The 27,963-nt window shown below is 53.0% G+C and overlaps 1 protein-coding gene across 1 annotated transcript in view; it reads left to right on the top strand.

The window, feature by feature from the left end:
- Positions 1–27,240, top strand: part of LOC121851696 (integrator complex subunit 4-like) — a gene marked incomplete at its 5' end in the record, with an annotated part of 38,974 nt that extends 11,734 nt beyond the window's left edge. Inside the window, 17 exon segments of the mRNA XM_042345773.1 lie at positions 278–398; positions 2,308–2,379; positions 3,376–3,460; positions 8,170–8,375; positions 8,937–9,054; positions 9,057–9,078; positions 9,747–9,862; positions 11,024–11,161; positions 12,412–12,565; positions 13,978–14,071; positions 14,279–14,359; positions 16,689–16,819; positions 17,537–17,596; positions 21,809–21,968; positions 23,278–23,421; positions 24,996–25,116; positions 26,892–27,240. Coding sequence (XP_042201707.1) covers positions 278–398; positions 2,308–2,379; positions 3,376–3,460; positions 8,170–8,375; positions 8,937–9,054; positions 9,057–9,078; positions 9,747–9,862; positions 11,024–11,161; positions 12,412–12,565; positions 13,978–14,071; positions 14,279–14,359; positions 16,689–16,819; positions 17,537–17,596; positions 21,809–21,968; positions 23,278–23,421; positions 24,996–25,116; positions 26,892–27,082 — 2,014 coding nt within the window.
- Positions 27,241–27,963: the final 723 nt, after the last annotated feature.

The following is a 27,963-nucleotide window of genomic DNA, read 5'->3' as shown; positions in this document are numbered from 1 at the left end:
AGGACGGGTGGAGGGCAGGGAGGGTGGGGGTATGAGGGTGACCGAAGACGCGGTCGAAGAGGAGGGTCTTGAAACAGGTCTTGAAGGAGGCGAGGGAGGAAACGAGGCAGAGAGGTTGTGGGATGGAGTTCCAGAGCGTGGGGACAGCGAGGCTGAAGGCCTGACCGCCGATGGTGGGTGAGCCAGGCGGGAGGTGTGGAGCAGGCCGGAGCCCGCTGAGTGGAGGGAGTGGACAAGCATCAGGACTCCAAATTAACCCTGAGTATCTGTGTCTCAGCATCGTCCCCATTCCCTCCTCCAACGAGGAAATCCGGCTAGTGGACGACACTTTCGGAAAGGTTTGTCACCTGGTGAACGATGGGTCCTGGTTGGTCCGAGTACAGGCTGCTAAACTACTGGTAAGATTCGTCCTTCATCCAAGCTTAAGCGCCTTAGGACACCCTCCTGATGAAAAAGGCCCTGTGTGAATGTTAATGATGTATTGTTTTGTCTTTGTGTGCCTTTGCCAGTGAGTGTGGGCAGACACTTGTACAGCTAGGAGAGGGCACTGTAGAGGGACCAGGAGCTGGAGCCTCGGCTGGTTTTGCCCTCTACAATTCAGATAAATGCCCCCCCCACCACCCTCCAACGCACACAAGCACACACCACCTGTAGCTCAGTGGTTGGAGCACTCATCTTGCAAGCGAGAGGACCCAGGTTCGATTCCCGGGCAGGGTGAAACCTTAGGCAAGTTTCCTTCCTCATGCCTCTGTTTACCAGCAGTCAGTAGGAACCTGGTTGTTAGTTGATCGATGGATCGCTTTTCCAGTGATAATTATTCCTTCAAAAAAAAATTGGTCACTCCATCCACAACTGTTTGTGGGATACTCACTGCTGTGCACAATTGGCTGCTGCGTTTCACCCACAAAATATACAGTCAATTCACTTTACAGTGTAGCTGTGAAGGGCTTTGAGACGTCTCGAAGACGTGATCAGGCGCTGTAATGCCTCAAATGCCAGGATTATTATGACTGCGAGGCCTTGTTGTGCGTTGATTGTTTACCTCTTTGGTCTATAAAGTTCACAGTCGCTATATAAATCACTGCATCGGATGTAAAAAACTTACATAAATCCTATCATTCTGGACCATAACATTTAATATGACATACGTGAAGGTCTGAGTTGCGGGCAAACTGTATACGTCGTACAAAATCCAATTTAATTAATAATCTGCGCTGCTCAGGCGTAATTCACTGCGGCCGGTAAGTGCACATGTGGTGACTGGTTAACGCTGCGTTTCCCATGATTCAAAGGTACTTGTCCCGTCACCACATGTGCACTTACCGGTAGGGGTTGGAGTCACATTGAATCGCGGGAAGTTCTGCTGCTCATGCGTTGACGGGTGAATGTTTCCCGCATTGAAGACAGCTGGCAAGTGCGGAGTAATGGGAGGGTAGGGCAGCAGAGTTACGAGTTAGGAGGTAATTAATATGAATGGTGTAAAGAAATCTTAAACAGATGTCGCTGGGAACACTCAGCAGGTCAGGCATCATCTATGGAGAAAGGAAAGTGAGTCAACGTTTCCACACATACGCCTCTGTTTACCAGCAATCAGTAGGAACCTGGTCATTAGTCAATTGGCAGATCACTTTACCGGGGGTAATAATTCCTTCAAAAAAGATTTGGTCACCAATCCACGACTGTTTGTGGGACTCTCACTGCTGTGCTCAATTGGCTGCCGTGTTTCACTCAGAATATACACTGTCAATTCACTTTACAGTATACTATAAAGCTAACGTTTAAAGTTTGATACAGTTAGCGCTATATCAAACGCAAGGATTATTCTATATTATTAATAATATTATTATTGCGTTTGTGGGAATTTATATAAAAGGAACCCGTGAAGAGAGGAACCCAAATCACTTGTATTTTAATAATAATCCTTGCATTTGATGCAGGGCCTTATCACATCTCAAAGCGCTTCACAGAATAGAGTGTAAAGTGGGAGGACAAACACTAGTCGCTGGGAACACTCAGCAGGTCAGGCAGCATCTATGGAGAAAGGAAAGTGAGTCAACGTTTCAGGTCCACGACTTTCCTTTATCCATAGATGCTGCCTGACCTGCTGAGTGTTCCCACCGACGTCTGTTATTATTCCAGATTTCCAGCATCGGCAGTATTTTATGTTTTGTAAAGAAATCTTAAGTGGTTTTGATTGGAACCTGATGGGGACTGGGGTGAATGTACGACTTAGGCGATTGCACGATTTATAAAGATACGACTGACACCAACTGCACTGTGTTACCATCCCCTGTTTGTATTCGTCAGGGATCCATGAACCAGGTCAGTGTGCAGTTCCTGGAGCAGACTCTCGACAAGAAACTGATGTCCGACCTGAAGGTAAGATCACACCATGCGGGGGGCGGGGTGGGGGGGTGTGGGGGCTGACGCTCTGTGGGGAGGCTCACTGAGTCAGGCAGAGAGAAGGGGCGTGGAGGGGAGATAGAGGACGGGGACCAAACCAACAACAACTTTGTTGAGTCCCGTAGCATAGCGGTTTAGCACGCTTGCCTCGCCAGCCAGAGGGCTCGGGTTTGACTTAATGTTATATATATATATCGCTTTCACACAGCACTCTTCATGTGGGTAACGTCTCAGAGCACTGACCAAGGTGTTCGGGATTTTAGACAGGAGAGCGTGACTGAGCCGAGCTGATGTGGCAGAGCTTGAGGAAAGTCTTCGGGTGCGATCAGAAGTTAGACACCATCTGACCGGGGGAGCGAGGTGTTTTTGCTTGGTCAGCCAGGTGTCTGATGCACGCCAAGATTAGAATTCCACGCATCCCACCTACACCTGGAAATCCCAGAGATAGATTGTCGGAATGGAAGGCGCTCTCTCTCTCTCTCTCTCCCCCTCCCCCTGGAGGGAGGCATCCGGTTTACCTAATTCCGGAGAGTATTAGGCGCAGGTTGGGTGAGAGCCAAGGCTTGAGGGAGCCCAGTGTGTGTGTTGGGGTAACTGCTGGGGTCTAACCAGCTAAACCACATTGTCTGGCTAGCTTTCCCGCTGCTTGTCCAGCGAGGTCCACCCTCTTCGTTCGTTCGTTCGTTCATTCATTGTATGGAAGTACGTACTTACTTTGGCTGCAGGGTTAGCAGAGGTGCAGGGCGTTTGGGGTTATAGACAGGAGAGTGTGACTGAGCCGAGCTGATGTAGTTGGGGGTGGGGGAGAGGGGGGACATGGTTACCACTTCCCTGACAGCCGAGCAGAGACTGACCGTCTCTCTCTCTCCCTTGTGTGAGCCCAGAGGAAGCGCAGTGCCATGAGCGAGCCAAGGAGCTGTACACGTCGGGCGAGTTCTCAAGTGGCCGCAAATGGGGGGATGACGCCCGAAGGAGCCGGTCAACACTTATACCGTCAATCTCATCAACTCGGGGGCCTGCGGGGCCTTCGTGCACGGGCTGGAGGACGAGATGTACGGTAAGTGGCTTCAGAGACTATGTTACAAGTCACGTTGGCTGACGAGGATGATTCAAAATCCTGTAGGGTAGTGGTTAGCAAGCGAGAGGAACTGGTTCCATTCCTGGCTTGGGGCGAAATCCTAGGCAAGTTTCCTTACTCCACACTCACACACGCCTCTGTTCTAGCAATAAGTAGAAACCCGTTTGTTTGTCGATTGGCTAATCGCTTTCCGGGGTGGTGGTCTGTGTGTCAGCCTGGCTCGGTGGCACTCTCTCGCCTCTGAGTCTTGAAGTTCAAGCCCTCACATCGGGACTTGGCATCACGCAGTCCAAGCTGACGCTCCAATGCAGTGCTACATTGTCGCATTGTCGGATGAGATGTTAAACTGAGGTCCTGACAGCCTGTTCAGGTATCCTGGCCAACAATCCCCTAAATTAAAATTGGTCACTCACACCACGAATGTGTGTGGGACACTGCTGTGCGCAACTGGCTGCCGTGTTTTTGAGCACAAAATGTACAGTCACTACATTTACAGTATACCCTGTGAAGCACTTTGCGACATCTCAGTGACGTGATAAGGCTCGATATCAAATGCAGGGATTATTATTGTTATATGGAGGTTGCAGGTTATTAATATCAGGACAGACTGGACAGGTTGAGCCTTTTTTTTAGCTCAAGAACAGACGTTTAAAGGGGGGAAACCTAATAGAAGTGTTTAATATGATAACGTTAACATAGCCAGGCAGTTTCCCTGATTGGGGAGTCTGTAACCAGGAACACAAGTATGATAATGACTAGAGGGTCGAAAACGGAATTTAGGAGGAACAAGTTCATGCAGAAGGCAGTGAATAGAGGCATTTGCTGCCTGAGGCGGTCATGGAGGAGATAGAGGAAGCTAGACCTTCAGGTGAGGGAGAGGGGAACAGAGGGTGTGGGAGGGAGTAAGGAACTACTGGAGACTCGTGAGGAATATAAATACCGACACGGACTGGTTGGGCTGAGTGGCCTGTTTCAATGCTGTACATTCTTTGTAATGTTTGACTGTACAACATGCCAAGTCAAGTCAGGACTATGCGTGTGAGCAGTGGTGTGAATGAGGCTGTGTGTATGAGCAGTGTGTATGAGGCTTTGAAGGTGAGGACCAGGTTCTTGAACTGTATCCTCTGTGTGATGGGAAGCCAGCGGAGTCGGGCGAGGATGGGGGGTAATGGGGTCGGGGAGCCTGGTGGGGGTGAGGATGGGGGCGATGGGATCAGGGAGCCTGGTGGGGGTGAGGATGGGGGTGATGGTGTCGGGGAGCCTGGTGGGGGTGAGGATGGGGGTGATGGGGTGGGGGAGCCTGGTGGGGGTGAGGATGGGGGTGATGGGGTCGGGGAGCCTGGTGGGGGTGAGGATGGGGGTGATGGGGTCGGGGAGCCGGGTGGGGGTGAGGATGGGGGTGATGGGGTTGGGGAGCCTGGTGGGGGTGAGGATAGGGGTGATGGGGTGGGGGAGCCTGGTGAGGGTGAGGATGGGGTAGATGGGGTTGGGGAGCCTGGTGGGGCTGAGGATGGGGGTGATGGGTTCGGGGAGTCTGGTGGGGTGAGGATGGGGTGGGGGAGCCTTGGGGGTGAGGATGGGGGTGATGGGGTGGAGGAGCCTGGTGGGAATGAGGATGGGAGTGATGGGGTTGGGGAGCCTGATGGGGGCGAGGATGCGGGTGATGGGGTCGGGGAGCCTGGTGGGGGTTAGGATGGGGGTGATGGGGTGGGGGAGTCGGGTGGGGGTGAGGGTGGGGGTGATGGGGTCGGGGAGCCTGGTGGGGGTGAGGATGGGGTGGGGGAGCCTGGTGGGGTGAGGATGGGGTGGGGGAGCCTGGTGGGGGTGAGGATGGGGGTGATGGGGTGGAGGAGAGGTTAGTTCTGGATGATGTGCAGCCTATGGAGGGAGGAGTTGGGGGGCGACAAGCAGGGAGTTGGTGTGGTGGAGTCTGGATGCAGGGAGTTGGTGTGGTGGAGTCTGGATGTAATGAAGGGGTATGTGAGGGTCTCGGGGGCTGCGGTGGGAGACAGTGGCAGAGTCGGGCCATGTTGTGGAGGTGGGGAAGGCAGAGCGGGTCATGGCACGGATATGGGTAGAAAGGACAGTTGAGGGTCAAACAAGCCAAGAGAATGAAGCGCTTTGAGAAGTTGTGCTATATGAACGACATTATATAAAAGAAGTAACTGTTGAACAAATAAGTTTTAAAAGTAATGAAAAGTTAATTTTGAACTTTTGCTCATAGATTTATATTCTATATAAATAGATTTGTTTCAGCATATTGAAAACATCGTTTAAATTTGCCAGAATCTATTTCATACATTAACCCTGAACATAACTATTTTCACAGAAAATAAATTTTCTCAAGAGTATGGCATTATCCATATTTGTTGGAAAAGAGGTGTCTGTAAGTGTAGCTCCAGTACTCTGGTAATCCTGTAGCTCAGTGGTTAGAGCACTCGCTTTGCGAGCGAGAGACCTGAGTTCAATCCCCGGCAGATCAGGGCGAAACCTTGGGCAAGTTTCCTTACTCCACACACCTAATAATAATCCCTCAACGAAAGAAAATAAAATAATAATTTGGTCACTTCAATCCATGGCTGTTTGTGGAACACTGCTGTGTGCAATTGACTGCCGCGTTTCGCCCACAAAGTATAGTCACTACACTTTACACTATATTCTGTGAAGCGCTTTGAGACGTCTTGAAGACATGAAAAGTGCTATATAAAATGCAAGGATTATTATTATTATTAATAGTCAGAATGTATCTAATACTTAAAGGATGGGACAGGACATCAACAACAACAAATTGCATTTACACAACAGAGGGAGCGGGAAGGTTGATATGATGTTAATAGGTTGCAGAGGAAGGAGGGCTTTAAAAGTCAGGACGGGATTATTAAACTCATTCATCCGGCGAATGGAGAGTCAGTGAAGTCGGGCGAGGATGGGGTGATCGGCTCACAGAGCTTGGAGCAACATCATAAAATATGGGATATGTAGACAGGAATTTAAATTCTAGTTTTCATTAGCGTTTGTGTTTGAGCTTTCCCCAAGGGAACAAATTGTCAGTTTCAATTGTATCACTTGGTGCAAGAAGGCGAAGGAACGCTGTTGGGGAGGATTGCTTCCTCTACTGTTCAAGAAAGCTTCATGGACCTGGAGCAGAATAAAGCAGATATTTAGAATGTGAATAGATTCTGAAAATAAAGACGGTAGAGCAATGCTCTGATTGAATTAGTGGCCTCATATCTTAAATTACACATACTTTTAAAAGCTTCAGTTTTCTTCCCTCCTCTCCTGGAAGTTCTGACATGTGTTGAGGTACAGTTCCCTGAACGCCAGCTGCCCTCCAGTACTTTAAATCGACATTCTCTATGTGTGGGCTCAGACACTGTGTGAGCCCAGACACTGTGTGATCCCAGACACTGTGTGAGCTCAGACACTGTGTGAGCCCAGACACTGTGTGATCCCAGACACTGTGTGAGCCCAGACACTGTGTGAGCCCAGACACTGTGTGAGCTCAGACACTGTGTGAGCCCAGACACTGTGTGATCCCAGACACTGTGTGAGCTCAGACACTGTGTGAGCCAGACACTGTGTGATCCAGACACTGTGTGAGCTCAGACACTGTGTGAGCCCAGACACTGTGTGATCCCAGACACTGTGTGAGCCCAGACACTGTGTGAGCCCAGACACTGTGTGAGCTCAGACACTGTGTGAGCCAGACACTGTGTGATCCCAGACACTGTGTGAGCTCAGACACTGTGTGAGCCAGACACTGTGTGATCCCAGACACTGTGTGAGCCCAGACACTGTGTGAGCCCAGACACTGTGTGAGCTCAGACACTGTGTGAGCCCAGACACTGTGTGATCCCAGACACTGTGTGAGCTCAGACACTGTGTGAGCCCAGACACTGTGTGATCCCAGACACTGTGTGAGCTCAGACACTGTGTGAGCCCAGACACTGTGTGATCCCAGACACTGTGTGAGCCCAGACACTGTGTGAGCCCAGACACTGTGTGAGCTCAGACACTGTGTGAGCCCAGACACTGTGTGATCCCAGACACTGTGTGAGCTCAGACACTGTGTGAGCCTAGACACTGTGTGATCCCAGACACTGTGTGAGCTCAGACACTGTGTGAGCTCAGACACTGTGTGAGCCCAGACACTGTGTGAGCTCAGACACTGTGTGAGCTCAGACACTGTGTGAGCTCAGACACTGTGTGAGCCCAGACACTGTGTGATCCCAGACACTGTGTGAGCTCAGACACTGTGTGAGCTCAGACACTGTGTGAGCCCACACACTGTGTGAGCTCAGACACTGTGTGAGCTCAGACACTGTGTGAGCTCAGACACTGTGTGAGCTCAGACACTGTGTGAGCCCAGACACTGTGTGAGCTCAGACACTGTGTGAGCCCAGACACTGTGTGATCCCAGACACTGTGTGAGCTCAGACACTGTGTGAGCCCAGACACTGTGTGAGCCCAGACACTGTGTGAGCCCAGACACTGTGTGAGCCCAGACACTGTGTGAGCCCAGACACTGTGTGAGCTCAGACACTGTGTGAGCCCAGACACTGTGTGATCCCAGACACTGTGTGAGCTCAGACACTGTGTGAGCTCAGACACTGTGTGAGCCCAGACACTGTGTGAGCCCAGACACTGTGTGAGGTCAGAGCTCAGTATCGCCCTGTGTGTGTGAGCAGAGGTGCGGCTGGCTGCGGTGGAGTCTCTCTGTACGCTGGGCCAGGCCTCCGCCTCCTTCGCTGAGAAGTGCCTGGACTTCCTGGTGGACATGTTCAACGACGAGATTGAGGAGGTGCGTCTGGGCTCCATCCACGCCTTGCGCCACATCTCCAGCCACATCCGTCTGCGGGAGGACCAGCTGGACACCGTGCTCGCCGTCCTGGAGGTCAGTGTGTGTGTGTTTGTCTGGGTCTATCTGTCTGACTGTCTGTGTGTCTGTCGATCTGTGTGTGTGCGTGTTTGTGCATCTGTCTGTGGGTTCGCGTGTGTCTTCGTGTGTGTCTGTGTGTGTGTCTGTGTGGTATGTGTGTGTGTTTATGTGAGTCTTGTCTGTGTCTGTATGGATTTGTGGGTGTTGGGAAGCCAGGCTGGAGGGGATTGAGGATGGGAGGGTGGGGGCTGGAGGGATTGGGGTTGGGAGGGTGGGGGCTGGAGGGGATTGGGGTTGGGAGGGTGGGGGCTGGAGGGGATTGGGGAGGGGAGGTGGGGCTGGAGAGGATTGGGGAGGGGAGGTGGGGCTGGAGAGGATTGGGGAGGTGGGGGCTTGAGAGGATTGGGAATGGGAGGGGGCGGGAGAGGATTGGGGAGGGGAGGGGATTGGGGAGGGGTTTGGGGAGGGGAGGGGATGGGGGGCGGGGATTGAGGAAGGGAGGGGGGGGCTGGAGGGGAGTGGGGGATGGGCATGTGTTGTTTGGTGCGGGTGAGGATATGTGTCTGTGACCTGCAGGATTCCTCCCGGGACATTCGTGAGGCCTTGCATGAGCTGCTGTGCTACACCAACGTGTCCACCAAGGACGGCATCCACCTGGCGCTTGTGGAGCTGCTGAAAAACCTGGCCAAGTATCCGACGACAGGAATTCCATCTGGAAGTGAGTCTCGGCTCGGAGCAGTGGGGGGGTCAATGTGATTTGTTCTAAAATCTTCTAACTTTGCTTTGCCAGAATAGGGTTCCAGGGATTTAATGCCTCTGTCATGGGAGGGGTAGTTTTGCCTACAAAATGCACAGTCACTACACCTGCCAGCAATACTGAAATCCTGTAGTGTAGTGGTTAGAGCACTCGCCTTGCAAGCGAGAGGATCGGGGTTCAATTCCCAAAACCTTAGACTAGTTTCCTTACTCCACAGGCTTCAGCAGCAATCAATAGGAACCCGGTTGTTAGTCGAATCGCGGATCACTTTCTGGGAGCAATAATCCCCTTAAAAATAATAATAATAATTTGATCACTTCACTCCATGACTGCCTGTGGGACACTCACTGCTGTGAGCAATTGGCTGCCGTGTTTCACCCAAAAAGATATACAGTCAATTCACTTTGCAGTATATTCTGTGAAACGCTTTGAGAAGTCTAGAAGACGTGATAAGGCTCTGCATCAAATGCCAGAATTATTGTCATTACTGTTATTGTTATTATTGTTATTGTTATGAACTAGATAGAGAGCTATCTATCTGTTCAGCTGCTGTTGTCTTTGGGATGGTTTGCACCCTCGAGGGAACCCGTGTTAATCGCTTCTCTCTCTCTCTCTTCCTCTCTCTCAAGATGCCTCAAGTACCTTGGGAGCCGGCACCCGACCCTGGTTCTCCCCCTCGTACCCGAGTTGCTGAGCACACACCCGTACTTCGATACTCCAGAGCCAGACATGGACGACCCAGCCTGTATCCTTGCCGTGTCAGTCTGGCCTCAGCCTGGCTCACTGGGTGGGTTCCAGCCTCCACGTGGGGACTTTGAACTCACAGACAGACCAGGCTGACGCTCGCTGCAATGCAGTGCTGGTGGAGTTGTGGGGGGTGCCGGGTGAGAGCGCTGCATTGCTGGAGTTGCCATCTTGCGGATTGTGCAGTACTGCAGCTCGGGTTTCCGCGCTTGCCTTGCAAGCGAGAGGACCTGGGTTCAATTCCCAGACAGGTCAGGGTGAAACCTTAGGCAAGTTTCCTAACTCCGCACACACAGGCCTCTGGTTACCAGCGGTCAGTAGGGACCCGGTTGTTGGTCGATTGGCGGATTGCTTTTCCGAGGATATTGATCACTCAACCCACGGCTGTTTGTGGGACGCTGCTGTGCGCAATTGGCTGCCGCATTTCGCTCACAAAATATAGTCAGTTTACTTTACAGTATATTCTGTGAAGCACTTTGAGACGCCTCGAAGACATGATAAGACACTACATCAAATGCAAAGATTGTTATTATTATTGTTGTTGTGTCTCCAAACTCTACAGATGTCTGGTTTCCGTTTCTCTGAAATGAGGGTTGTCCCTCCCTCCCTCCCTCCCTCCCCGGCAGTTTGAAACTAACTCAGCACTAAAGAGACCACATTTGCTGCCGTCCTTTCACACACCTCTTCACCAACTGCTCCCAGGCGCATACACACTGGGTGGCCATTGGTGTGTGTACACTCACTCGTGGTAGTTTTATTAATAATAATCCTTGCATTTGACACAGCGCCTTATCAGATTTTCTAGACGTCTCAAAGCGCTTCACAAAATATACTGTGAATTGACTGTATTTTTTGTGGGCGAAATTGCGACAGCCAATTGCACACAGCAGTGAGTGTCCCACAGACAGTCATGGATTGAAGTGACCAAATTTTTTTTGATGGAATTATTACCCCGGGAAAAGTGATTTGCCCAAACAACTGCTTGGTAAATAGAGGTCTGTTTGCGTGTGTGTAGCAGGGAAACTTATCCAATGTTTCACTCTACTGCCCGGGAATCGAACCCAGGTCCTCTCGCTTGCGAGGCGAGTGCTCTAACCACTGAGCTACAGGACTCCATTTTATTTAATCTTGTTAGATGTTGCGTGGCTTAACCTTGCCTCAGATATCGCGGTGTTGGTGCTGGTGTTCAACGCAGCCAAGACTTGCCCCACCATGTCCGCGCTCTTCTCCGACCACACGTTTCGGCACTACGCCTACCTGCGGGACAGCCTCTCTCACCTGGTGCCCCCGCTGCAGGTCAGTGAGGGCCGCGGCAGCTCATTCTATTTAACCCTCCCCTGACCTTTCACCCCAGGTGCCTGGCGTTCTTGGAAGCCAACAACTTGTATTTATATAGCGCTCTTAATATGGGAATCCTGAGCCAAGGGGAGAGGGAGGGGGGAGGTGACCGTATGCATGATCAAAAAGGAAAGTCTTTAGGTGGGATTTGAAGTTGGGTAAGTGAGGGGGCAAGGCTGAGGGATTGAGGGAGAGAGTTCCAGAGTTTCAGGGACAAGAACAACATGGTCAGTGTACAAAGGCCTCTCATTAAGCTGAGCTCACAGTCCTGGCTGACACTCCAGCAGGAGAAGTGCTCAATGTCAGAGGCATCATTTGTAGAATCATAGAATATTACAGCACAAGGAGGCCCATCATGCCTGTGCCGGCTCTTTGAAAGAGCACCAACTAATCCCCTCCCATGCTCTTACCCCATAGCCCTGCACATTTTCATTTCCGTGGAACAGAATCGTAGAATCTTAACCCTAGTATCATCCTGTTCTTTGGAGGAAGCTTTAAACACTAAGCTCCAGTGACTGGTTTAACCCTAGTGTCTAGTCACCCAATGATCGTTTGACTGTCCATTCGTGTAATCCTGAAGTTTTTTATTCCATGTGCTTCCTGAGGGAATGTCATGCCCTTCCCTGTTTGCAGTGTTTGAATTGTTGCTTTGTTCCCCTCACATTCCTCAGTTTGTCCTCCTGGGATTGTTTTGCAATGTCCGTGACCATCCATTTGACTTCTTGTCCTGATCAGTCATTCCTTACCAGTCCTTTCTCTTCTGAAGCCCATCTAATCACTTAAACCCACACACCAGCACCAAAAACTCTTGGCCCAGCTCCAGTGCTTGTTAATATAGCTCCCAAAATAGCTAGTGAGTGGCCTGGATGAGATTTATCCTGTTTGAAGAAAAATTAGGTTGTGTTCAATGTGTGGAGCATCTGGGAACAGCCATAGCGTCAGTGGGGGAGAGAGCCCCAGCACAGACACTATGGGGAGAGAGAGAGCAGGGAATAGGATTAGTGTAGAGAGCTCCAGTGGGGAGCGAGCCCCAGCACAGACACAATGAGGGGTTGAAAGCGCAGGGGAATGGGATTAGACCAGTACCTGGTGTCCAATAGCTCTCGTAACTCGCTGAGCATTCCTGCAGTGTGATTTGAGAACAGGGGCAGGTTAGCTAACTGCTGTGTTGGCCGGGGTTTAATAATCCAGTTTCTCTGCGGTTTCCTCCAGTTGCCGGGAGAAAGACCTTGGTGTCGGATTCCAGCAGCCTGGCTCTGAGTGAGGACTCCTCTCGGCAGTTTGTACAGAAGAGCCTGGACCGAGTTCAAAGCATTCAGCACCTGGATGCACACGGGTCCCAGGACCTCCTGAAACTCACCACACGGTAGGCAAGAGGCATCTTCACCGCCCGCTAAACAACAAACCTTCTGGCCAACAACACCTTTCATTTCCGTGGTACCCTTCACATATGGTCATGTGGTGGAGCACTCAATATAATAATAATAATAATTCATAATAATAATAAAAAGTATAATCCTTGCCTCATCACGTCGTTGAGACGTCTCAAAGTGCTTCCAGGTTAGACTATGATACCCTACCAACCTGTCCGCTTTGCCGCTCGGTGGGCACTGACTTACCCCTGCCCTGCCCACCCCACTATTGCCAGTCTGGCCTTCAGGTTTACTCTCCCACCGTCTGCAACTCTGAGTCCCTCTGCCTTGTCCCCTCCCGGGTCTCCTTCAAAGGCCATCTCAATACCTTCCTCTGTGACCGTGTCTTCGGCCCCACTCCCAACCCCCACTCCCACCCCCTCACTCACACCCCCCAGTCACACCCCCCACTCCCACTCCCACACCCCCACTCCCATCCCCCCACTCCCATCCCCCCACTACTCTCCAACCCTCTTGATTCCAATCCCCGGCTCGGTTGCAAACCTTTAACTATCCAGCACCTTGAACATCTTTCCAACGTGAAAGGCTGTTTCTCTATGTAATTTATTGTTGTAGACTGTAGACTGTAGTGACTGTGTGTTTTGTTGGCAAAACGTGGTATCCGATTTATGCTCAGTGACTTACCGCAAATAGCCATGGAGGGAGTGATTTTATTTGGTGGATTGTTGTCCAGGGAGAGAGGGAGAAAATCCCTTCTCTTATCGACGAACGACGATCTTTAACGTCCCATTCGGCCCATCGTGTTGGCACAGACACGATGGCTCGTAGGGCCTCCTTCTGTGCTGTATAATTCTATGATCCTGAAGAGGCGGTGACTTCAGACTTCAAGTGGCAGTATCTCCCAGTACTAAGTTCTCTGAGACACCGTCTAGTGTGAAGGAAATACAAGTTGTTGTACTGTGGGGAAAGGACAGGTAAATGGGACTGAAAGGATCGCTCTTAAAAATCAACAACAACAACAACAACAAGATTCCATTTATTGAGCGCCTTTCACGTCGGGAGGACGTCCCAAAAATCAACAGATGCAATGGACCAAATGGCCTTCCTCTGTGTTGTAAATGTAAATGTCAATGTAAATTTGCTGTAAATAAATAAGGGATTATTGTTAGTTTCCCTTCAAAAATAACTAAATAAAATTGGTTACTCACTTTGAGGCCTTTTGTGGGACACTCACTACTGAGTGCAATTGGCTGCTGCGATTCCTCCATAAAAGTCAATTCACTTTACGTGTATCTTTACGTGCGCTTTGAGACGTCTCAACGATGTGATCAGGCGCTGTACCAAATGCAAGGATTATTATTATTAAGAATGTATTCCATGTTGCCTTTCTCGCTCTCTCACACAGGGACTTGCAGAGACTGGGAGAGCTGCAGCCGGAGCTGGCAGGGATTGCTGAATTCTCTGCCACCTACCTGCAGTGCCAGCTCCTGCTCATGAAGGTGAGTGTGTTGGTTATCTCTGTATTGTCACCAGACCCCTGCAAGTATTATTGTTGTTATTATTGTTAATATTATTGTTGTTATTGTTGCAGTATGTTATTATTGGTATTATTATTGGTATTGTTATTATTGTTGTTATTGTTATTATTGTTATTGTTGTTGTTATTGTTGTTATTGTTATTGTCCTGAGCTGATCTTTCCCCACAGTCGCTACAGGAGAAGCTGTGGAACGTGGCAGCTCCGCTCTACCTGAAGCAGAACGCTATGGCGTCAGCCGCTGCCAAACAGGTGAGCCACAGATGCCCTGCCCCGCCCCGCCCCGCCCTGCCCTGCTCGCACAGTACCTGCTTCACTGTGTATTGTCACTGGACCCCCTGCGAGGTCTCGTCTCGCTGCCTTCCCACAACTCGACCCTGGCTTAACTTGTCACTTCCACTTGATAGTAATAAGAATAATAATCCGTGCGTTTGATGTGGCTGTGTGTAATTGGCTGCTGTGTTTCTTTTACAAAATAGACAGTCACTACACTTTACAGCCTATCTTGTGAGGTGCTTTGAGACATGATGAGGCGCTGTATCAAATGCAAGGATTATTGTTGTTGTTATTGTAACAACGGAAAGGGGGCAGCGGGCGCTCACTGGGGGATTGGCAGGGATGAGAGGCTGAGAGTTTGGGTTTATTCACCAAAGCTGAGGGTGAGGGAGAGAGAGGTTTACATTGGATCCGTTACCTCGTGCTTCCCACAGAGGCTTTGTCACTCATAATTTGCCCACAGGTCCTGATAGACCATCACTGCACTCCTCTCCCCCTAAATCCTGACACAGTGTCTGCTGTTTGCTCTACTCGTCCCTCGTCCCCTCCGCTCCACCATCAGACACCACGCCCCGAAGCTTTGGAACTCGCTCCCTCACACCCTCCGCCTTGCCCACTCCTTCCCCTCGTTTAGATCACACATGAAGACCTTGCTCTTCGCCTGTGCTCCCCCCGGCTCGGAGTCCAGCTTCGCCGCAGTGACTCACTTCGGGACAACGCTGTGTAATCTCAAGTTCTTGTGTGTCTGTTCCCTACGCCCAGCGGGCTTCGGCCTGCTCCACGTCCCCCGCCCCGCCCAGCCCGGCCCAGCCCGGCCCACCCCACCCTCAGCGGTCAGGCCTTCAGCCTTTCTGCCCCCACCCTCTGGAACTGCTCCCTTCCCTTGCCATGTCCAAAGCCTGTTCAAGGCACTGTACAAATGCAATGTTGTTGTTTGAGACTCTCCTCCCCGATGGCGCCTTCGGTCATCCTTGCAATCCCCCCGTGCCCTCCACCCTCCTGACCCCGAACCCCAGCTCAGGTCCAAATCCCTGACTGTCCAGCGCCTCAGGACGTCCTCCTGATGTGCAAATGTCATTTGATTTTGTTCCTTTTGTTTGTCTCTCTGACGCTCCTCCACCCCGCCACCCCGTCCTGAATCTCTCTCTCTACCCCCCCCATCCTGACTCTCTTCCCCCCCCCATCCTGACTTTCTCTCTCTCTCTACCCTCCTATCCTGACTCTCTCTTTCTCTCTACCCCCCCCCCCCCGTCCTGACTTTCTCTCTACCCCCCCACCCTGACTCTCTCTCTACCCCCCGTGGAGTCCTGTAGCTCAGTGGTTAGAGCACTCGCTTTGCAAGCGAAGAGACCTGAGTTCATTTCCAGGCAGAGGGCAAAACCTTGGGCAAGTTTGCTTACTCCACAAACCTAATAATAATCCCTCCAAAACCAAAAACAATTGTGGGACACTGCTGTGCGCAATTGGCTGCCGTGTTCGCCCACAAATATACAGTCAATTCACTTTACAGTATAAAGGACGTGAAAAGCGCTATATCAAATGGAAGGATTATTATTAAGGATTATTATTATTATCCTGACTCTCTCTGCCCCACCCAGTCCTGACTCTCTCTCTACACCCCCCATCCTGATTCACTCTCTCTAACCCCCGTCCTGACTCACTCTCTCTACCCCCCCACCCCCGTCCTGACTCACTCTCTCTACCCCCCCACCCCCGTTCTGACTCACTCTCTCTACCCCCCCACCCCCGTCCTGATTCACTCTCTCTACCCCCCGTCCTGACTCACTCTCTCTACCCCCACCCCCGTCCTGACTCACTCTCTCTACCCCCCCCACCCCCGTCCTGACTCACTCTCTCTACCCCCCCGTCCTGACTCACTCTCTCTACCCCCCCACCCCCGTCCTGATTCACTCTCTCTACCCCCCGTCCTGACTCACTCTCTCTACCCCCCCACCCCCGTCCTGACTCACTCTCTCTACCCCCCCACCCCCGTCCTGACTCACTCTCTCTACCCCCCGTCCTGACTCACTCTCTCTACCCCCCACCCCCGTCCTGACTCACTCTCTCTACCCCCCCACCCCCGTCCTGACTCACTCTCTCTACCCCCGTCCTGACTCACTCTCTCTACCCCCCCCACCCCCGTCCTGACTCACTCTCTCTACCCCCCCGTCCTGACTCACTCTCTCTACCCCCCCCCACCCCCGTCCTGACTCACTCTCTCTCTACCCCCCAATCCTGACTCACTGTCACTCTCTCTCTCTCTGTCACTCGCAGCCTAACTCTCTCTCTCTCTCTGTCCCGCCAGGTCCTGGCCTACACATACGAGCTGGAGTTCCTGTACAGTGGGCTGGAGAGCCGGCAGCTCGTTATCATTCACCACGTGCGGCTCCAGGCTAAAGCCTTGCAGCTCATCCTGAGCGCTTGCACCACCAGAGGGTGAGGCCAGGAGCGGTGGGGTGTGTGCGTGGTGTATGTGTGGGGTGTGTGTGTGGTGTGTGGTGTGTGTGGGGTGTGTGATGTGTGTGTGTGGTGTGTGTGGGGTATGCGGTGTGTGTGGAATGTGTGTGTGATATGTGGTGTGTGTGTGGGATGTGTGGTGTGTGTGGGGGGGGTGTGTGATGTGTGCATGTGGTGTGTGTGTGTGGAGTGTGTATGTGGGGTGTATGGTGTGTATGTGGTGTGTGTGTGTGTGGTGTGTGGAGTTGGTGTGTGTGTAGTGTGTGTGGGGTGTGTATTTTGTGTGAGTGATGTGGTGTGTGAGTGGTGTGTGTAGTGTGTGTGAGTAGTGTATGTGTGGTGTGAGTGGTGTGTGTGTGTGTTGGGAGTGGTGTGTATCAGTGTGGTATGTGTGTGTGCGGTGTGTGTGTGGTGTATGACTGGTGTGTGTGTGGTGTGAGTGGTGTGTGTGTGGTGTGAGTGGTGTTTGTGTGGTGTGAGTGGTGTGTGTGTGTGGTGTGTGTGTGTGGTGTGTGAGCACAGTTGCACTTGTTGGTGACCTTTCCTCTGAAGTGTTGAGATGTTTTGACGTTGTGCCACCCTGTACATGTGTAATCATTTACGGAGTGAGGAGTGATGGGGGTGATGATGCCAGGGCTCTGTGGGGCAGTGTTTGTGGAAGATGCCCTCACTTCATTGTGTCTGTTCTGCCCCCAGCATGGAAATCCTCCTGAACATGTGTGAGAAGTTCCTCCAGGAGCTCGAGGCATTCACAAGGTAACCAGCTCATTATTCCTCATCTCACCCATCAAACACACAGTCAAAACACTTTACAGCGTGTGCCATGAAGTGCTTTGAGACGTCTCAACAACATGATAAGGCGCTGTATCAAATGCAAGGATTATTATTATTATGTAGGTAGGGGTGTGTGTGTGTGTGTGGCTGCCTCTGTGTGTGTGGTGTGTGGCTGTTTGTGTGTGTGTTGATGAGTGTGTGGTGTATGAGTGCTGTGGGTTGCTGTATGTGTGTGAGTGCCTGTGTGATGTGTGTGCTGTGTGTGTGATGTGGGCTGCCTGCCTGTGAGGCGATGCTGGACTTCATCGAATCCAAAGTCGAGGGAATCCACTCAGCTGCCTCTGCCCTTCTGTCTGTTACCCCCTCCCCATCTCCACCTCTCACCCCGGCCCCTACCCACCCCTCTCTCCACACCTTCGAGCCTGTCTCCTCTCCTCTCTCACCATCACTATAATACGCTTGAAACCGACCACCTGCTCCCTCGACCCCATCCCTACCCCTCTCCTCACCTCTCAGCTCCACCTCCTTGCCCCTCTACTCACTGACATTGTAACCTCTCCCTGTCCTCTGGTACTGTTCCCATCCCATTAAAAACTGCTGTCATCACTCCTATCCTTAAAAAGCCCTCCCTGGACCCTTCTCTACTCCCTAACTACCATCCCATCTCCAACCTCCCCTTCCTCTCCTGGAACGAGTTGTTGCTTCTCAGCTTCACTCCTTCCTCTCCGCCACTCCCTTCTCAAACCCCTCCAATTCACAGTGTGTGTGAATGCCTGTATTTTTGTGAGTGCCTGTGTGTGTGTGTATGAGTGCCTGTGTTTGTGTGAGTGCCTGTGTGTGTGTGAGTGCCTGTGAGTGTGTGAGTGCCTGTGTGTGTATGAGTGTGTAAGTGCCTGTGTGTGTGTGTGTGAGTGCCTGTGTGTGTGAGTGCCAGTGTGTGTGTGTCAGCCTGTGTGTGTGTGAGCCTGTGTGTGTGTGTGTGTTAGCCTGTGTGTGTATGTGTGTGAGCCCGTGTGTGTGTGAGCCTGTTCTGTGTGTGTGTGTGTTAGCCTGTGTGAGTGTGTGTGAGCCTGTGTGTGTGTGAACCTGTGTGTGTGAGCCTGTGTGTGTGTGTGAGCCTGTGTGTGTGTGTGAGAGCCTGTGTGTGTGAGCCTGTGTGTGTGTGTGTGAGCCTGTGTGTGTTAGCCTGTGTGTGTATGTGTGTGAGCCTGTTTGTGTGTGTGAGCCTGTGTGTGTTAGCCTGTGTGTGTGTGTGTGAGAGAGCCTGTGTGTGTGAGAGCCTGTGTGTGTATGTGTGTGAGCCCGTGTGTGTGTGAGCCCGTGTGTGTGTGTGTGTGTGAGAGAGCCTGTGTGTGTGTGTGTGAACCTGTGTGTGTGTGTGTGAGCCTATGTGTGTGTGAGCCTGTGTGTGTGTGAGCCTGTGTGTGTGTGTGAGCCTGTGTGTGAGCCTGTGTGTGTGTGTGAGCCTGTGTGTGAGCCTGTGTGTGTGTGTGCGCATGTGTGTGTGTGAGCCTGTGTGTGTGTGTGAGTGCCTGTGTGTGTGTGGGGGGTGTGTGTGTGGGTGTGTGTGTGTCTGTGTGTGTGTGAGTGCCAGTGTGTGTGTTTGTGGGGCTGTGTGTGTGTGTGTGTGAGCCTGTGTGTGTGTGAGCCTGTGTGTGTGTGTGTGTGAGCCTGTGTGTGTGTGAGCCTGTGTGTGTATGTGTGTGAGCCTGTGTGTGAGCCGGTGTGTGTGTGAGCCTGTGTGTGTGTGAGTGCCTGTGTGTGTATGAGTGTGTAAGTGCCTGTGTGTGTGAGTGCCAGTGTGTGTGTGTCAGCCTGTGTGTGTGTGAGCCTGTGTGTGTGAGCCCGTGTGTGTGTGAGCCTGTTCTGTGTGTGTGTGTGTGAGCCTGTGTGAGTGTGTGTGAGCCTGTGTGTGTGTGTGAACCTGTGTGTGTGAGCCTGTGTGTGTGTGTGAGCCTGTGTGTGTGTGTGAACCTGTGTGTGTGAGCCTGTGTGTGTGTGTGAACCTGTGTGTGTGAGCCTGAGTGTGTATGTGTGTGAGCCCGTGTGTGTGTGAGCCGGTGTTTGTGTGTGTGTGTGAGAGAGCCGGTGTGTGTGTGAGAGAGCCTGTGTGTGTATGTGTGTGAGCCTGTGTGTGTGTGTGAGCCTGTGTGTGTGTTAGCCTGTGTGTGTGTGTGAGAGCCTGTGTGTGTGAGCCTGTGTGTGTGTGTGTGAGCCTGTGTGTGTGTGAGCCTGTGTGTGTATGTGTGTGAGCCTGTGTGTGTGTGTGAGCCTGTGTGTGTTAGCCTGTGTGTGTGTGTGAGAGCCTGTGTGTGTGTGTGAGCCGGTGTGTGTGTGAGCCGGTGTGTGTGTGAGCCGGTGTGTGTGTGAGCCGGTGTGTGTGTGAGCCTGTGTGTGTGTGCCTGTGTGTGTGAACCTGTGTGTGTGTGTGTGAGCCTGTGTGTGTGAACCTGTGTGTGTGTGTGAGAGCCTGTGTGTGTGTGTGTATGAGCCTGTGTGTGTGTGTGTGAGCCGGTGTGTGTGTGAGCCTGTGTGTGTGTGCCTGTGTGTGTGAACCTGTGTGTGTGTGTGTGTGTGTGAGTCTGTGTGTGTGTGTGTGTGTGTGAGCCTGTGTGTGTGTGTGTGTGTGTGAGCCTGTGTATGTGAGCGTGTGTGCGTGTGTGTGAGCCTTTGTGTGTGTGTGTGTGAGCCTGTGTGTGTGTGTGTGTGAGAGCCTGTGTGTGTGTGTGAGTGTGTATGTGTGTGAGCCTGTGTGGGTGTGTGTGTGAGCCTGTGTGTGTGTGCCTGTGTGTGTGAACCTGTGTGTCTGTGTGTATGTGTGTGTGTGTGTGTGTGAGCCTGTGTGTGTGAGCCTGTGTGTGTGTGTGTGAGCCTGTGTGTGTGTGTGAGCCTGTGTGTGTGTGTGTGAGCCTGTGTGTGTGAGCCTGTGTGTGTGTGTGTGAGCCTGTGTGTGTGTGTGTGTGAGCCTGTGTGTGTGTGTGTGAGCCTGTGTGTGTGTGAGCCTGTGTGTGTGGGTTTGTGTATGTGTGTGTGTGTGCATGTGAGCCTTTGTGTGTGAGTCTGTGTGTGTGTGTGTATGTGTGTGTGAGCCTGTGTGTATGTGTGAGCCTGTGTGTGTGTGTGTGTGAGCCTGTGTGTGTGTGTGTTAGCCTGTGTGTGTGTGTGTGTGAGAGCCTGTGTGTGTGTGTGAGCCTGTGTGTGTGTGAGCCTGTGTGTGAGCCGGTGTGTGTGTGAGCCTGTGTGTGTGTGCCTGTGTGTGTGAACCTGTGTGTGTGTGTGTGTGTGTGTGTGTGTGTGTGTGAGCCTGTGTGTGTGAGTGTGTGTGTGTGTGTGAGCCTGTGTGTGTGTGTGAGCCTGTGTGTGTGTGTGTGAGCCTGTGTGTGTGTGAGCCTGTGTGTGTGAGCCTGTGTGTGTGTGTGTGAGCCTGTGTGTGTGTGTGTGAGAGAGCCTGTGTGTGTGTGAGCCTGTGTGTGTGTGAGCCTGTGTGTGTGAGAGCCTGTGTGTGTGTGTGTGAGCCTGTGTGTATGTGTGAGCCTGTGTGTATGTGTGAGCCTGTGTGTGTGTGAGCCTGTGTGTGTGTGTGTGAGCCTGTGTGTGTGTGTGTTAGCCTGTGTGTGAGCCGGTGTGTGCCTGTGTGTGTGAACCTGTGTGTCTGTGTGTGTGTGTGTGTGAGCCTGTGTGTGTGAGCCTGTGTGTGTGTGTGTGAGCCTGTGTGTGTGTGTGAGCCTGTGTGTGTGTGTGTGTGTGTGTGTGTGTGAGCCTGTGTGTGTGTGTGGTGTGTGAGCCTGTGTGTGTGTGTGTGTGAGCCTGTGTGTGTGTGTGAGCCTGTGTGTGTGAGCCTGTGTGTGTGTGTGAGCCTGTGTGTGTGTGCGTGTGTGTGTGTGTGAGCCTGTGTGTGTGTGAGCCTGTGTGTGTGTGTGTGAGAGCCTGTGTGTGTGTGTGTGTGTGAGCCTGTGTGTGTGTGAGCCTGTGTGTGTGTGTGTGTGTGAGCCTGTGTGTGTGTGTGAGCCTGTGTGTGTGTGTGAGCCTGTGTGTGTGTGTGAGCCTGTGTGTGTGTGTGAGCCTGTGTGTGTGTGTGAGCCTGTGTGTGTGTGTGAGAGCCTGTGTGTGTGTGAGTGCCTGTGTGTGTGTATGTGTGTGTGTGTGCGCCTGTGTGTGTGTGTGTGTGATGGCTGTTGCTGTGCTCCTCCCCAGGTGTTTTGCTGTGGAGCTGCAGCAGTTACAGGGGGGGTTTGTGGAGCGGCTGTTGGATGTGATGCCGCGGCTCGTGGCCTGTAAACCCACCGAGATGGTGAAGATCCTGCAGACCACCCTGCGGCAGAGCGCCTTCCTGCACCTCCAGCTCCCAGAGCAGGTCAGTCACGTACCCGCTCGGCCGGCCCCGGCTTCCCGCTCGTCCCTGAGCCCTGGCACCTCGCCCTGGCACCTCGCCCTGGCACCTCGCCCTGGCACCTCCCTACCCCCCCGACCTGCTCCCCCCCATACACACCACCCACTGCCTCCGCTCAGCCGGCTCAGGCCTCCTGTTGTTCCCTCTGTTCCACCATCAGTGGCCGTGACTTCAGCCACAACACCCAGAAACTCTGTCACTCTCTCCCTCAATCCCTCCGCCTCACCCCCCTCTCCCCACCTTCACATCCTGCCTTGTTGCTGGTGCTCACAGTCACCCTCCTCCCCCTCCCCCCTCCCCCCTCCCCGCTCTCCTTGGCTCGGGGTCAGACTCCGTCACTGTGAAACTCTCCGGGACGTTACCCCGTGTGAAGCCATTATATAAATGCAAGTTGTTGTTGTTGTTGTCCCCCTCTGCTCGACATTTGGTGGCACGTACGCCCCAAAGCTTTGCAACTCACTGCCCCAATCCCTCCGCCTTCCCCTCCTTCCCCTGTTTTAGATTACCTTCCTCTTCCACCGTGTTTACGGTCGTTTCCTCCCCGGCTCAGCCTCACAGCTCAGCCCTGGGAAGCGCTGCGAGACACTGCAAGTTGTTGTTGTCTCCCCTGGGCCCCAGTAACTCCCTGGTCCTCCCCAGCCACCTGTACACAGCTGCTGCAGCAATGTACTGTAGCTCAGTGGTTAGACATCGCCTCACAAGCGAGAGGATCCGGGTTCAATTCCCGGGCAATTGGGAACCTAAGGTAAGTTTCCTTACTCTGCATATACACACACACAGACACACACACAGACAATACACACACACATAGACACACAGACAGATGCATACACCCACATAGACACCCACACAGACACACACACAGACACACACTTTTGTTTATCAGGGGTCAATTGGAACCTGATTAGCAGATCTTTTTTCAATGAGTAATAATCCCCCACAACAATGTGTTCACTGAATCTACGACTGTTTGTGGGACACTCACCGCTGTGTATAATTGACTGTCATGTTCTGCCACAATATTCAAAGTCACTACACTTTAAATATACTGTGTGACGCGCTTTGAGATACCTCAATGACATGATAAGGAGCTATCTGAAGGGTTATTATTATTATTACACTAGGGGACAGACACACAGTTGCGCCACTTGCCCTCAGAGGTTCCCCCTGTGCTTCCTGTGCTGGTGTTGGTGGAGCTGCCCAGTGGGGGCGGGGGGTGGGGTGAGGGGAGGGAAGAGTTGGTGGATGACCTGCTGGTCCTGGTGTGTTGTAGGTTCACCGGGCGTCAGCCACCATCATCGAGCCCACGGGAGAGTCTGACAATCCTCTGCGGTTCACCACAGGGCTGGTGGCTGTGCTGGAGCTGGATGCCACACTACAGCACGTGAGTGACCCCCCCAACTCCATCAAGGTGCAGGTGAGCAGCGCTGAGCGTACAACAACAACAAATGCCACTTACACACAGCGCTTTCACATCAGGACGACTTCCCAAGGCGCTGGACAGTCAGGGATCCACTCCCGAGCTGGGGGTTGGGATCAAAGCGGGCAGGGCAGAGGTAGGAGGGTGACCTGTCAAAGAGGAGGGTCTTGAGATGGGTCTTGAAGATGGCGAGGGAGGGGAGAGGCGGAGGAACTGTGGGATGGAGTTCCAGAGGGTGGGGGCAGAGTGGCTGAAGGCCCCCCCACCAATAGTGGGGCGAGCGAGGCGGCCAGAGCCCGCTGAGTCGAGAGAGCGAGCAGAATGGTAGGGGGTTAGGACGTGGCAGAGGTTGGGGGGAGCGAGGCCATGGGGGGGGGTTTGAAGGTGAGGACCAGGATCTTGGACTGTGTCCTCTGGGTATAGGAAGCCAGCGGAGTAGGGCGAGAATGGGGGTGATGGGTCGTGGCGCCTGGTGGGGGCGAGGATGGGGGTGATGGGGTCGGGGAGCCTGGTGGGGGTGAGGATGGGGGTGATGGGGTTGGGGAGCCTGGTGGGGGTGAGGATGGGGGTGATGGGGTCGGGGAGCCTGGTGGGGGTGAGGATGGGGGTGATGGGGTTGGGGAGCCTGGTGGGGGTGAGGATGGGGTCTGGGAGCCTGGTGGGGGCGAGAATGGGGGTGATGGGGTCGTGGCGCCTGGTGGGGGCGAGGATGGGGGTGATGGGGTCGGGGAGCCTGGTGGGGGTGAGGATGGGGGTGATGGGGTTGGGGAGCCTGGTGGGGGTGAGGATGGGGGTGATGGGGTCGGGGAGCCTGGTGGGGGTGAGGATGGGGGTGATGGGGTCGGGGAGCCTGGTGGGGGTGAGGATGGGGGTGATGGGGTCGGGGAGCCTGGTGGGGGTGAGGATGGGGGTGATGGGGTCGGGGAGCCTGGTGGGGGTGAGGATGGGGGTGATGGGGTCGGGGAGCCTGGTGGGGTTGAGGATGGGGTGATGGGGTCGGGGAGCCTGGTGGGGGTGAGGATGGGGGTGATGGGGTCGGGGAGCCTGGTGGGGGTGAGGATGGGGGTGATGGGGTCGGGGAGCCTGGTGGGGGTGAGGATGGGGTGATGGGGTCGGGGAGCCTGGTGGGGGTGAGGATGGGGGTGATGGGGTGGGGGAGAGGACATGGGCTGCAGAGTTAGTTCTGGATGATCTGCAGCCTATGAAGGGAGGAGTTGGGGAGACCAACAGGTCCAGTGAGTACCCCACTGACCGTCTCCTGTGGCTGCCCCCCCCACCACCTCCCAGCCTTGTGAATAATCTCCCATCTTGCCCTCCAATTCCACAACACCCCTCCTCTAACATCCCTGGTGAAGGTTCTCCTTCTCCCCACCCTCCCCACCCCCACCACACACACACACATCCCTTATTCCTGGCCCCATCCTGAGGGTGTGTCTGAAACCTCTTCTCGCCCACAAAAATTTCACCCACAAAATAAGTATATCCTGTGAGGCGCTTTGAGACGTCTCACCGACGTGATGAAGCCGCTGTATCAGACGCGGGGATTATTATGATTATTATTATCTCTGCAGGTTGTGTATCCCGACGGCCAGGCCCACATAATCCATCCCAAAGCGTCCGATTTCCGCAATCCTGGGCCCGGCAGACACCGATTGATTACCGAGGTCTATCTCTCTCACACAGCCTGGACAGGTAACTGACTCTGTCCGCACTCACTCACTCACTCACTCACTTCACACGGGGAGAAGAGGAGAAGGAGGAGGAGATGACAAGCGGTGAATTCACAGCCTCAGAGGAAAGGGTCAGAAACGCAACAAAAGGTTGTGGGGTCCCTAAGCTCACAGCCCAGACTGACCCCCCCAGGTCACTGTTGGGGTGAGCACCACATGGTCAGAGGAGCAATCAATCCCATGTTTGGGATGTTAACAGAGAACAGAGAATGGAGTCTCTCTCTCTCTCCCACTGTCCTGGCTATCAATCTCCCTAAACTATTTGTGGGACCTTTCTGTGTGAAAAATGTAGCTCGACTCTAAAGCGTCTGAACACATGTTTTGACGGTGCTCTCAATGTGGGTTTAGCTGGTTAGACCCCAGCAGTTACCCCAACGCACACTCTGGGCTCCCCCCAAGCCTTGGGTCTCGCCCAACCTGCACCTAATACTATGTGATTACGAGAGAGAGAGAGAGCATTCCATCCCAGACACAGGGAGACTTCCGCGTATAGGGGATACATATCTAGAACTCTGTTTGGTTTGGAGACTCTGAAGCATCTTAATGGGTTTCCGTGTGTGTCAGATACCCGGCCGGTCACGGTGACGGGTTTCCGTGTGTGTCAGACACCCGACCGGTCACGGTGACGGGTTTCCGTGTGTGTCAGACACCCGGCCGGTCACGGTGACGGGTTTCCGTGTGTGACAGACACCCGGCCGGTCACGGTGACGGGTTTCCGTGTGTGACAGACACCCGGCCGGTCACGGTGACGGGTTTCCGTGTGTGTCAGACACCCGGCCGGTCACGGTGACGGGTTTCCGTGTGTGTCAGACACCCGGCCGGTCACGGTGACGGGTTTCCGTGTGTGACAGACACCCGGCCGGTCACGGTGACGGGTTTCCGTGTGTGTCAGACACCCGGCCGGTCACGGTGATGGGTTTCCGTGTGTGTCAGACACCCGACCGGTCACAGTGACGGGTTTCCGTGTGTGTCAGACACCCGACCGGTCACAGTGACGGGTTTCCGTGTGTGTCAGACACCCGACCGGTCACGGTGACGGGTTTCTGTTACCCGGCTGGTCACGGTGACGGGTTTCCACTTGTTCCAGACTAAAACAAATCTCACGTGAGGCGTATTAAGTCTTTTTGATGATATAGAGGTTGTATAAAATGGACCAATTATTATATTCTATCCGACTGTTAGTTGACTAGCGGATCACTTTCCAGAAATAGTAATCCCTCCTCCCCAAAAGCAATTGACTGTGCGTGGGACATCCCTGTGCACAATTGGTTACCGGATTTTGCCCACAAAATACACAGTCGCTACACTTTACAGTATAATCTGTGAATCGCTTTGAAAGGTCCCAACAACGTGATAAGGCACTATATCAAATGCAGGGATTATTATTATGATGACTTGTGATGTGTGGTTGTGTTTTGCTTTGTTGGGTAGTGTAATAATTGGAGCTCTATCTCTCTCTCTGTCCTCTCTCTGCCTCTCTCTCTCCCTCTCTCGCTGTTTCTCTCTTTCTCTGTCTGTGTCTCTCTGTCTCTGTCTCTCTATCTGTTTCTCTACCTCTCTCTCTGTCTTCCTCTCTCTGTCTTTCTATCTCTTGCCTCACTGTCTCTCTCTCAATGTCTCTCTCTCTCTCTCTGCCTCTGTCTCTCGCTCTGTCTCTCTTTCTGTCTCCCTCTCTCTGTGTGTCTCTCTCTCTCTCTCTTTCTCTGTCTCTCGCTCTCTATCTCCCACTCCCCACAGAGCCCTGCCAGGTGGAGGTGCGACTGTTGTTGGCGTACAGTGCAAGCGGCAGCCGGGGAGGGGCTGGGGCCAGGCCGGCCTGGGGGGACAGTGTGGACGGACTCCCCCAGACAGACACCACCATCGAGGGCACCATCAACCTCAGCAAACCCGTCAAGGTCTACCTGATGCCCAAACCAGCCAGGCGCTGAGTTGAGCAGAGCCTGGGGGAGGGAAGTGGGGGAGAGCTCAGTGGTTAGAGCGCTCACCTCACGAGCGAGAGGACCTGGGTTTGAGTCCTGGGTTGGGAGAAACGTTAAAGTTTCCTTACTCCACACACAGACACAGACGCACACACCTCTGTTTATCGACAGTCAGTAGGAACATGGTTGTTAGGTAATTAGTGGATCACTTTTCCTGGGGTAATAATCCCCTTACAAAAATTGGTCACTTCAATCCACGATTGCCTGTGAGACACTCACTGCTGTGCGCAATTGGCTGCTACGTTTCACCCACAAAATACACAGTCAATTCACTTTACAGTGTATCCTGTGAAGTGCTTTGAGACGTCTCGAAGACGCAATAAGGCGCTACATGTATTCTAATTGAAGGCACCTGTGTGGGTTCTGCGTGGAATTAGCCCATAGGCTACCCTCCCAACCCACATTTTAGACCCTGTTTATCGAGCATAAACATGACCCCTTCAGGGCACAGCCCTTCCTTTGCTTCAGGTAGAATTGGTGAAGCTACTTTAGGTGTCACTCAGTGAGTCGTGGTGGCGGGGGCTCTCTCTCCTCCCCCCACAGCTCCTCAACCCTCCCGCCTACTCCCTCCTCCTCTCCCCGTGGGGAAGTCACCCTGTGTGTGGTCCTGTAAATAAATAGCTTTGTAACAAAAATATCCCAGGTTTTGTTGCAGTTGTTTTTGAGTCTGTTTCAGCCTGTGGGCAGGAGACCGAGTGGAAGCAATGAAACCAGCCCCAGAGACTCGGGGGCTGAGTGGGGCGGCCTGACCTCTGTGCTGGGAATGTCCATCTACAGGGTGTCTGCAAAGTGGTTATCCTCCACTTCCCACTGTTTGTTTTTTTGCCCCA

Source organism: Callorhinchus milii, unplaced genomic scaffold (assembly GCF_018977255.1).
Source record: "Callorhinchus milii isolate IMCB2004 unplaced genomic scaffold, IMCB_Cmil_1.0 Scaffold91, whole genome shotgun sequence".
NCBI classification, from domain to species: domain Eukaryota; kingdom Metazoa; phylum Chordata; class Chondrichthyes; order Chimaeriformes; family Callorhinchidae; genus Callorhinchus; species Callorhinchus milii.
Note: the sequence above shows the minus strand (reverse complement) of the source record. Positions and strands in the feature narration are given on the sequence as shown.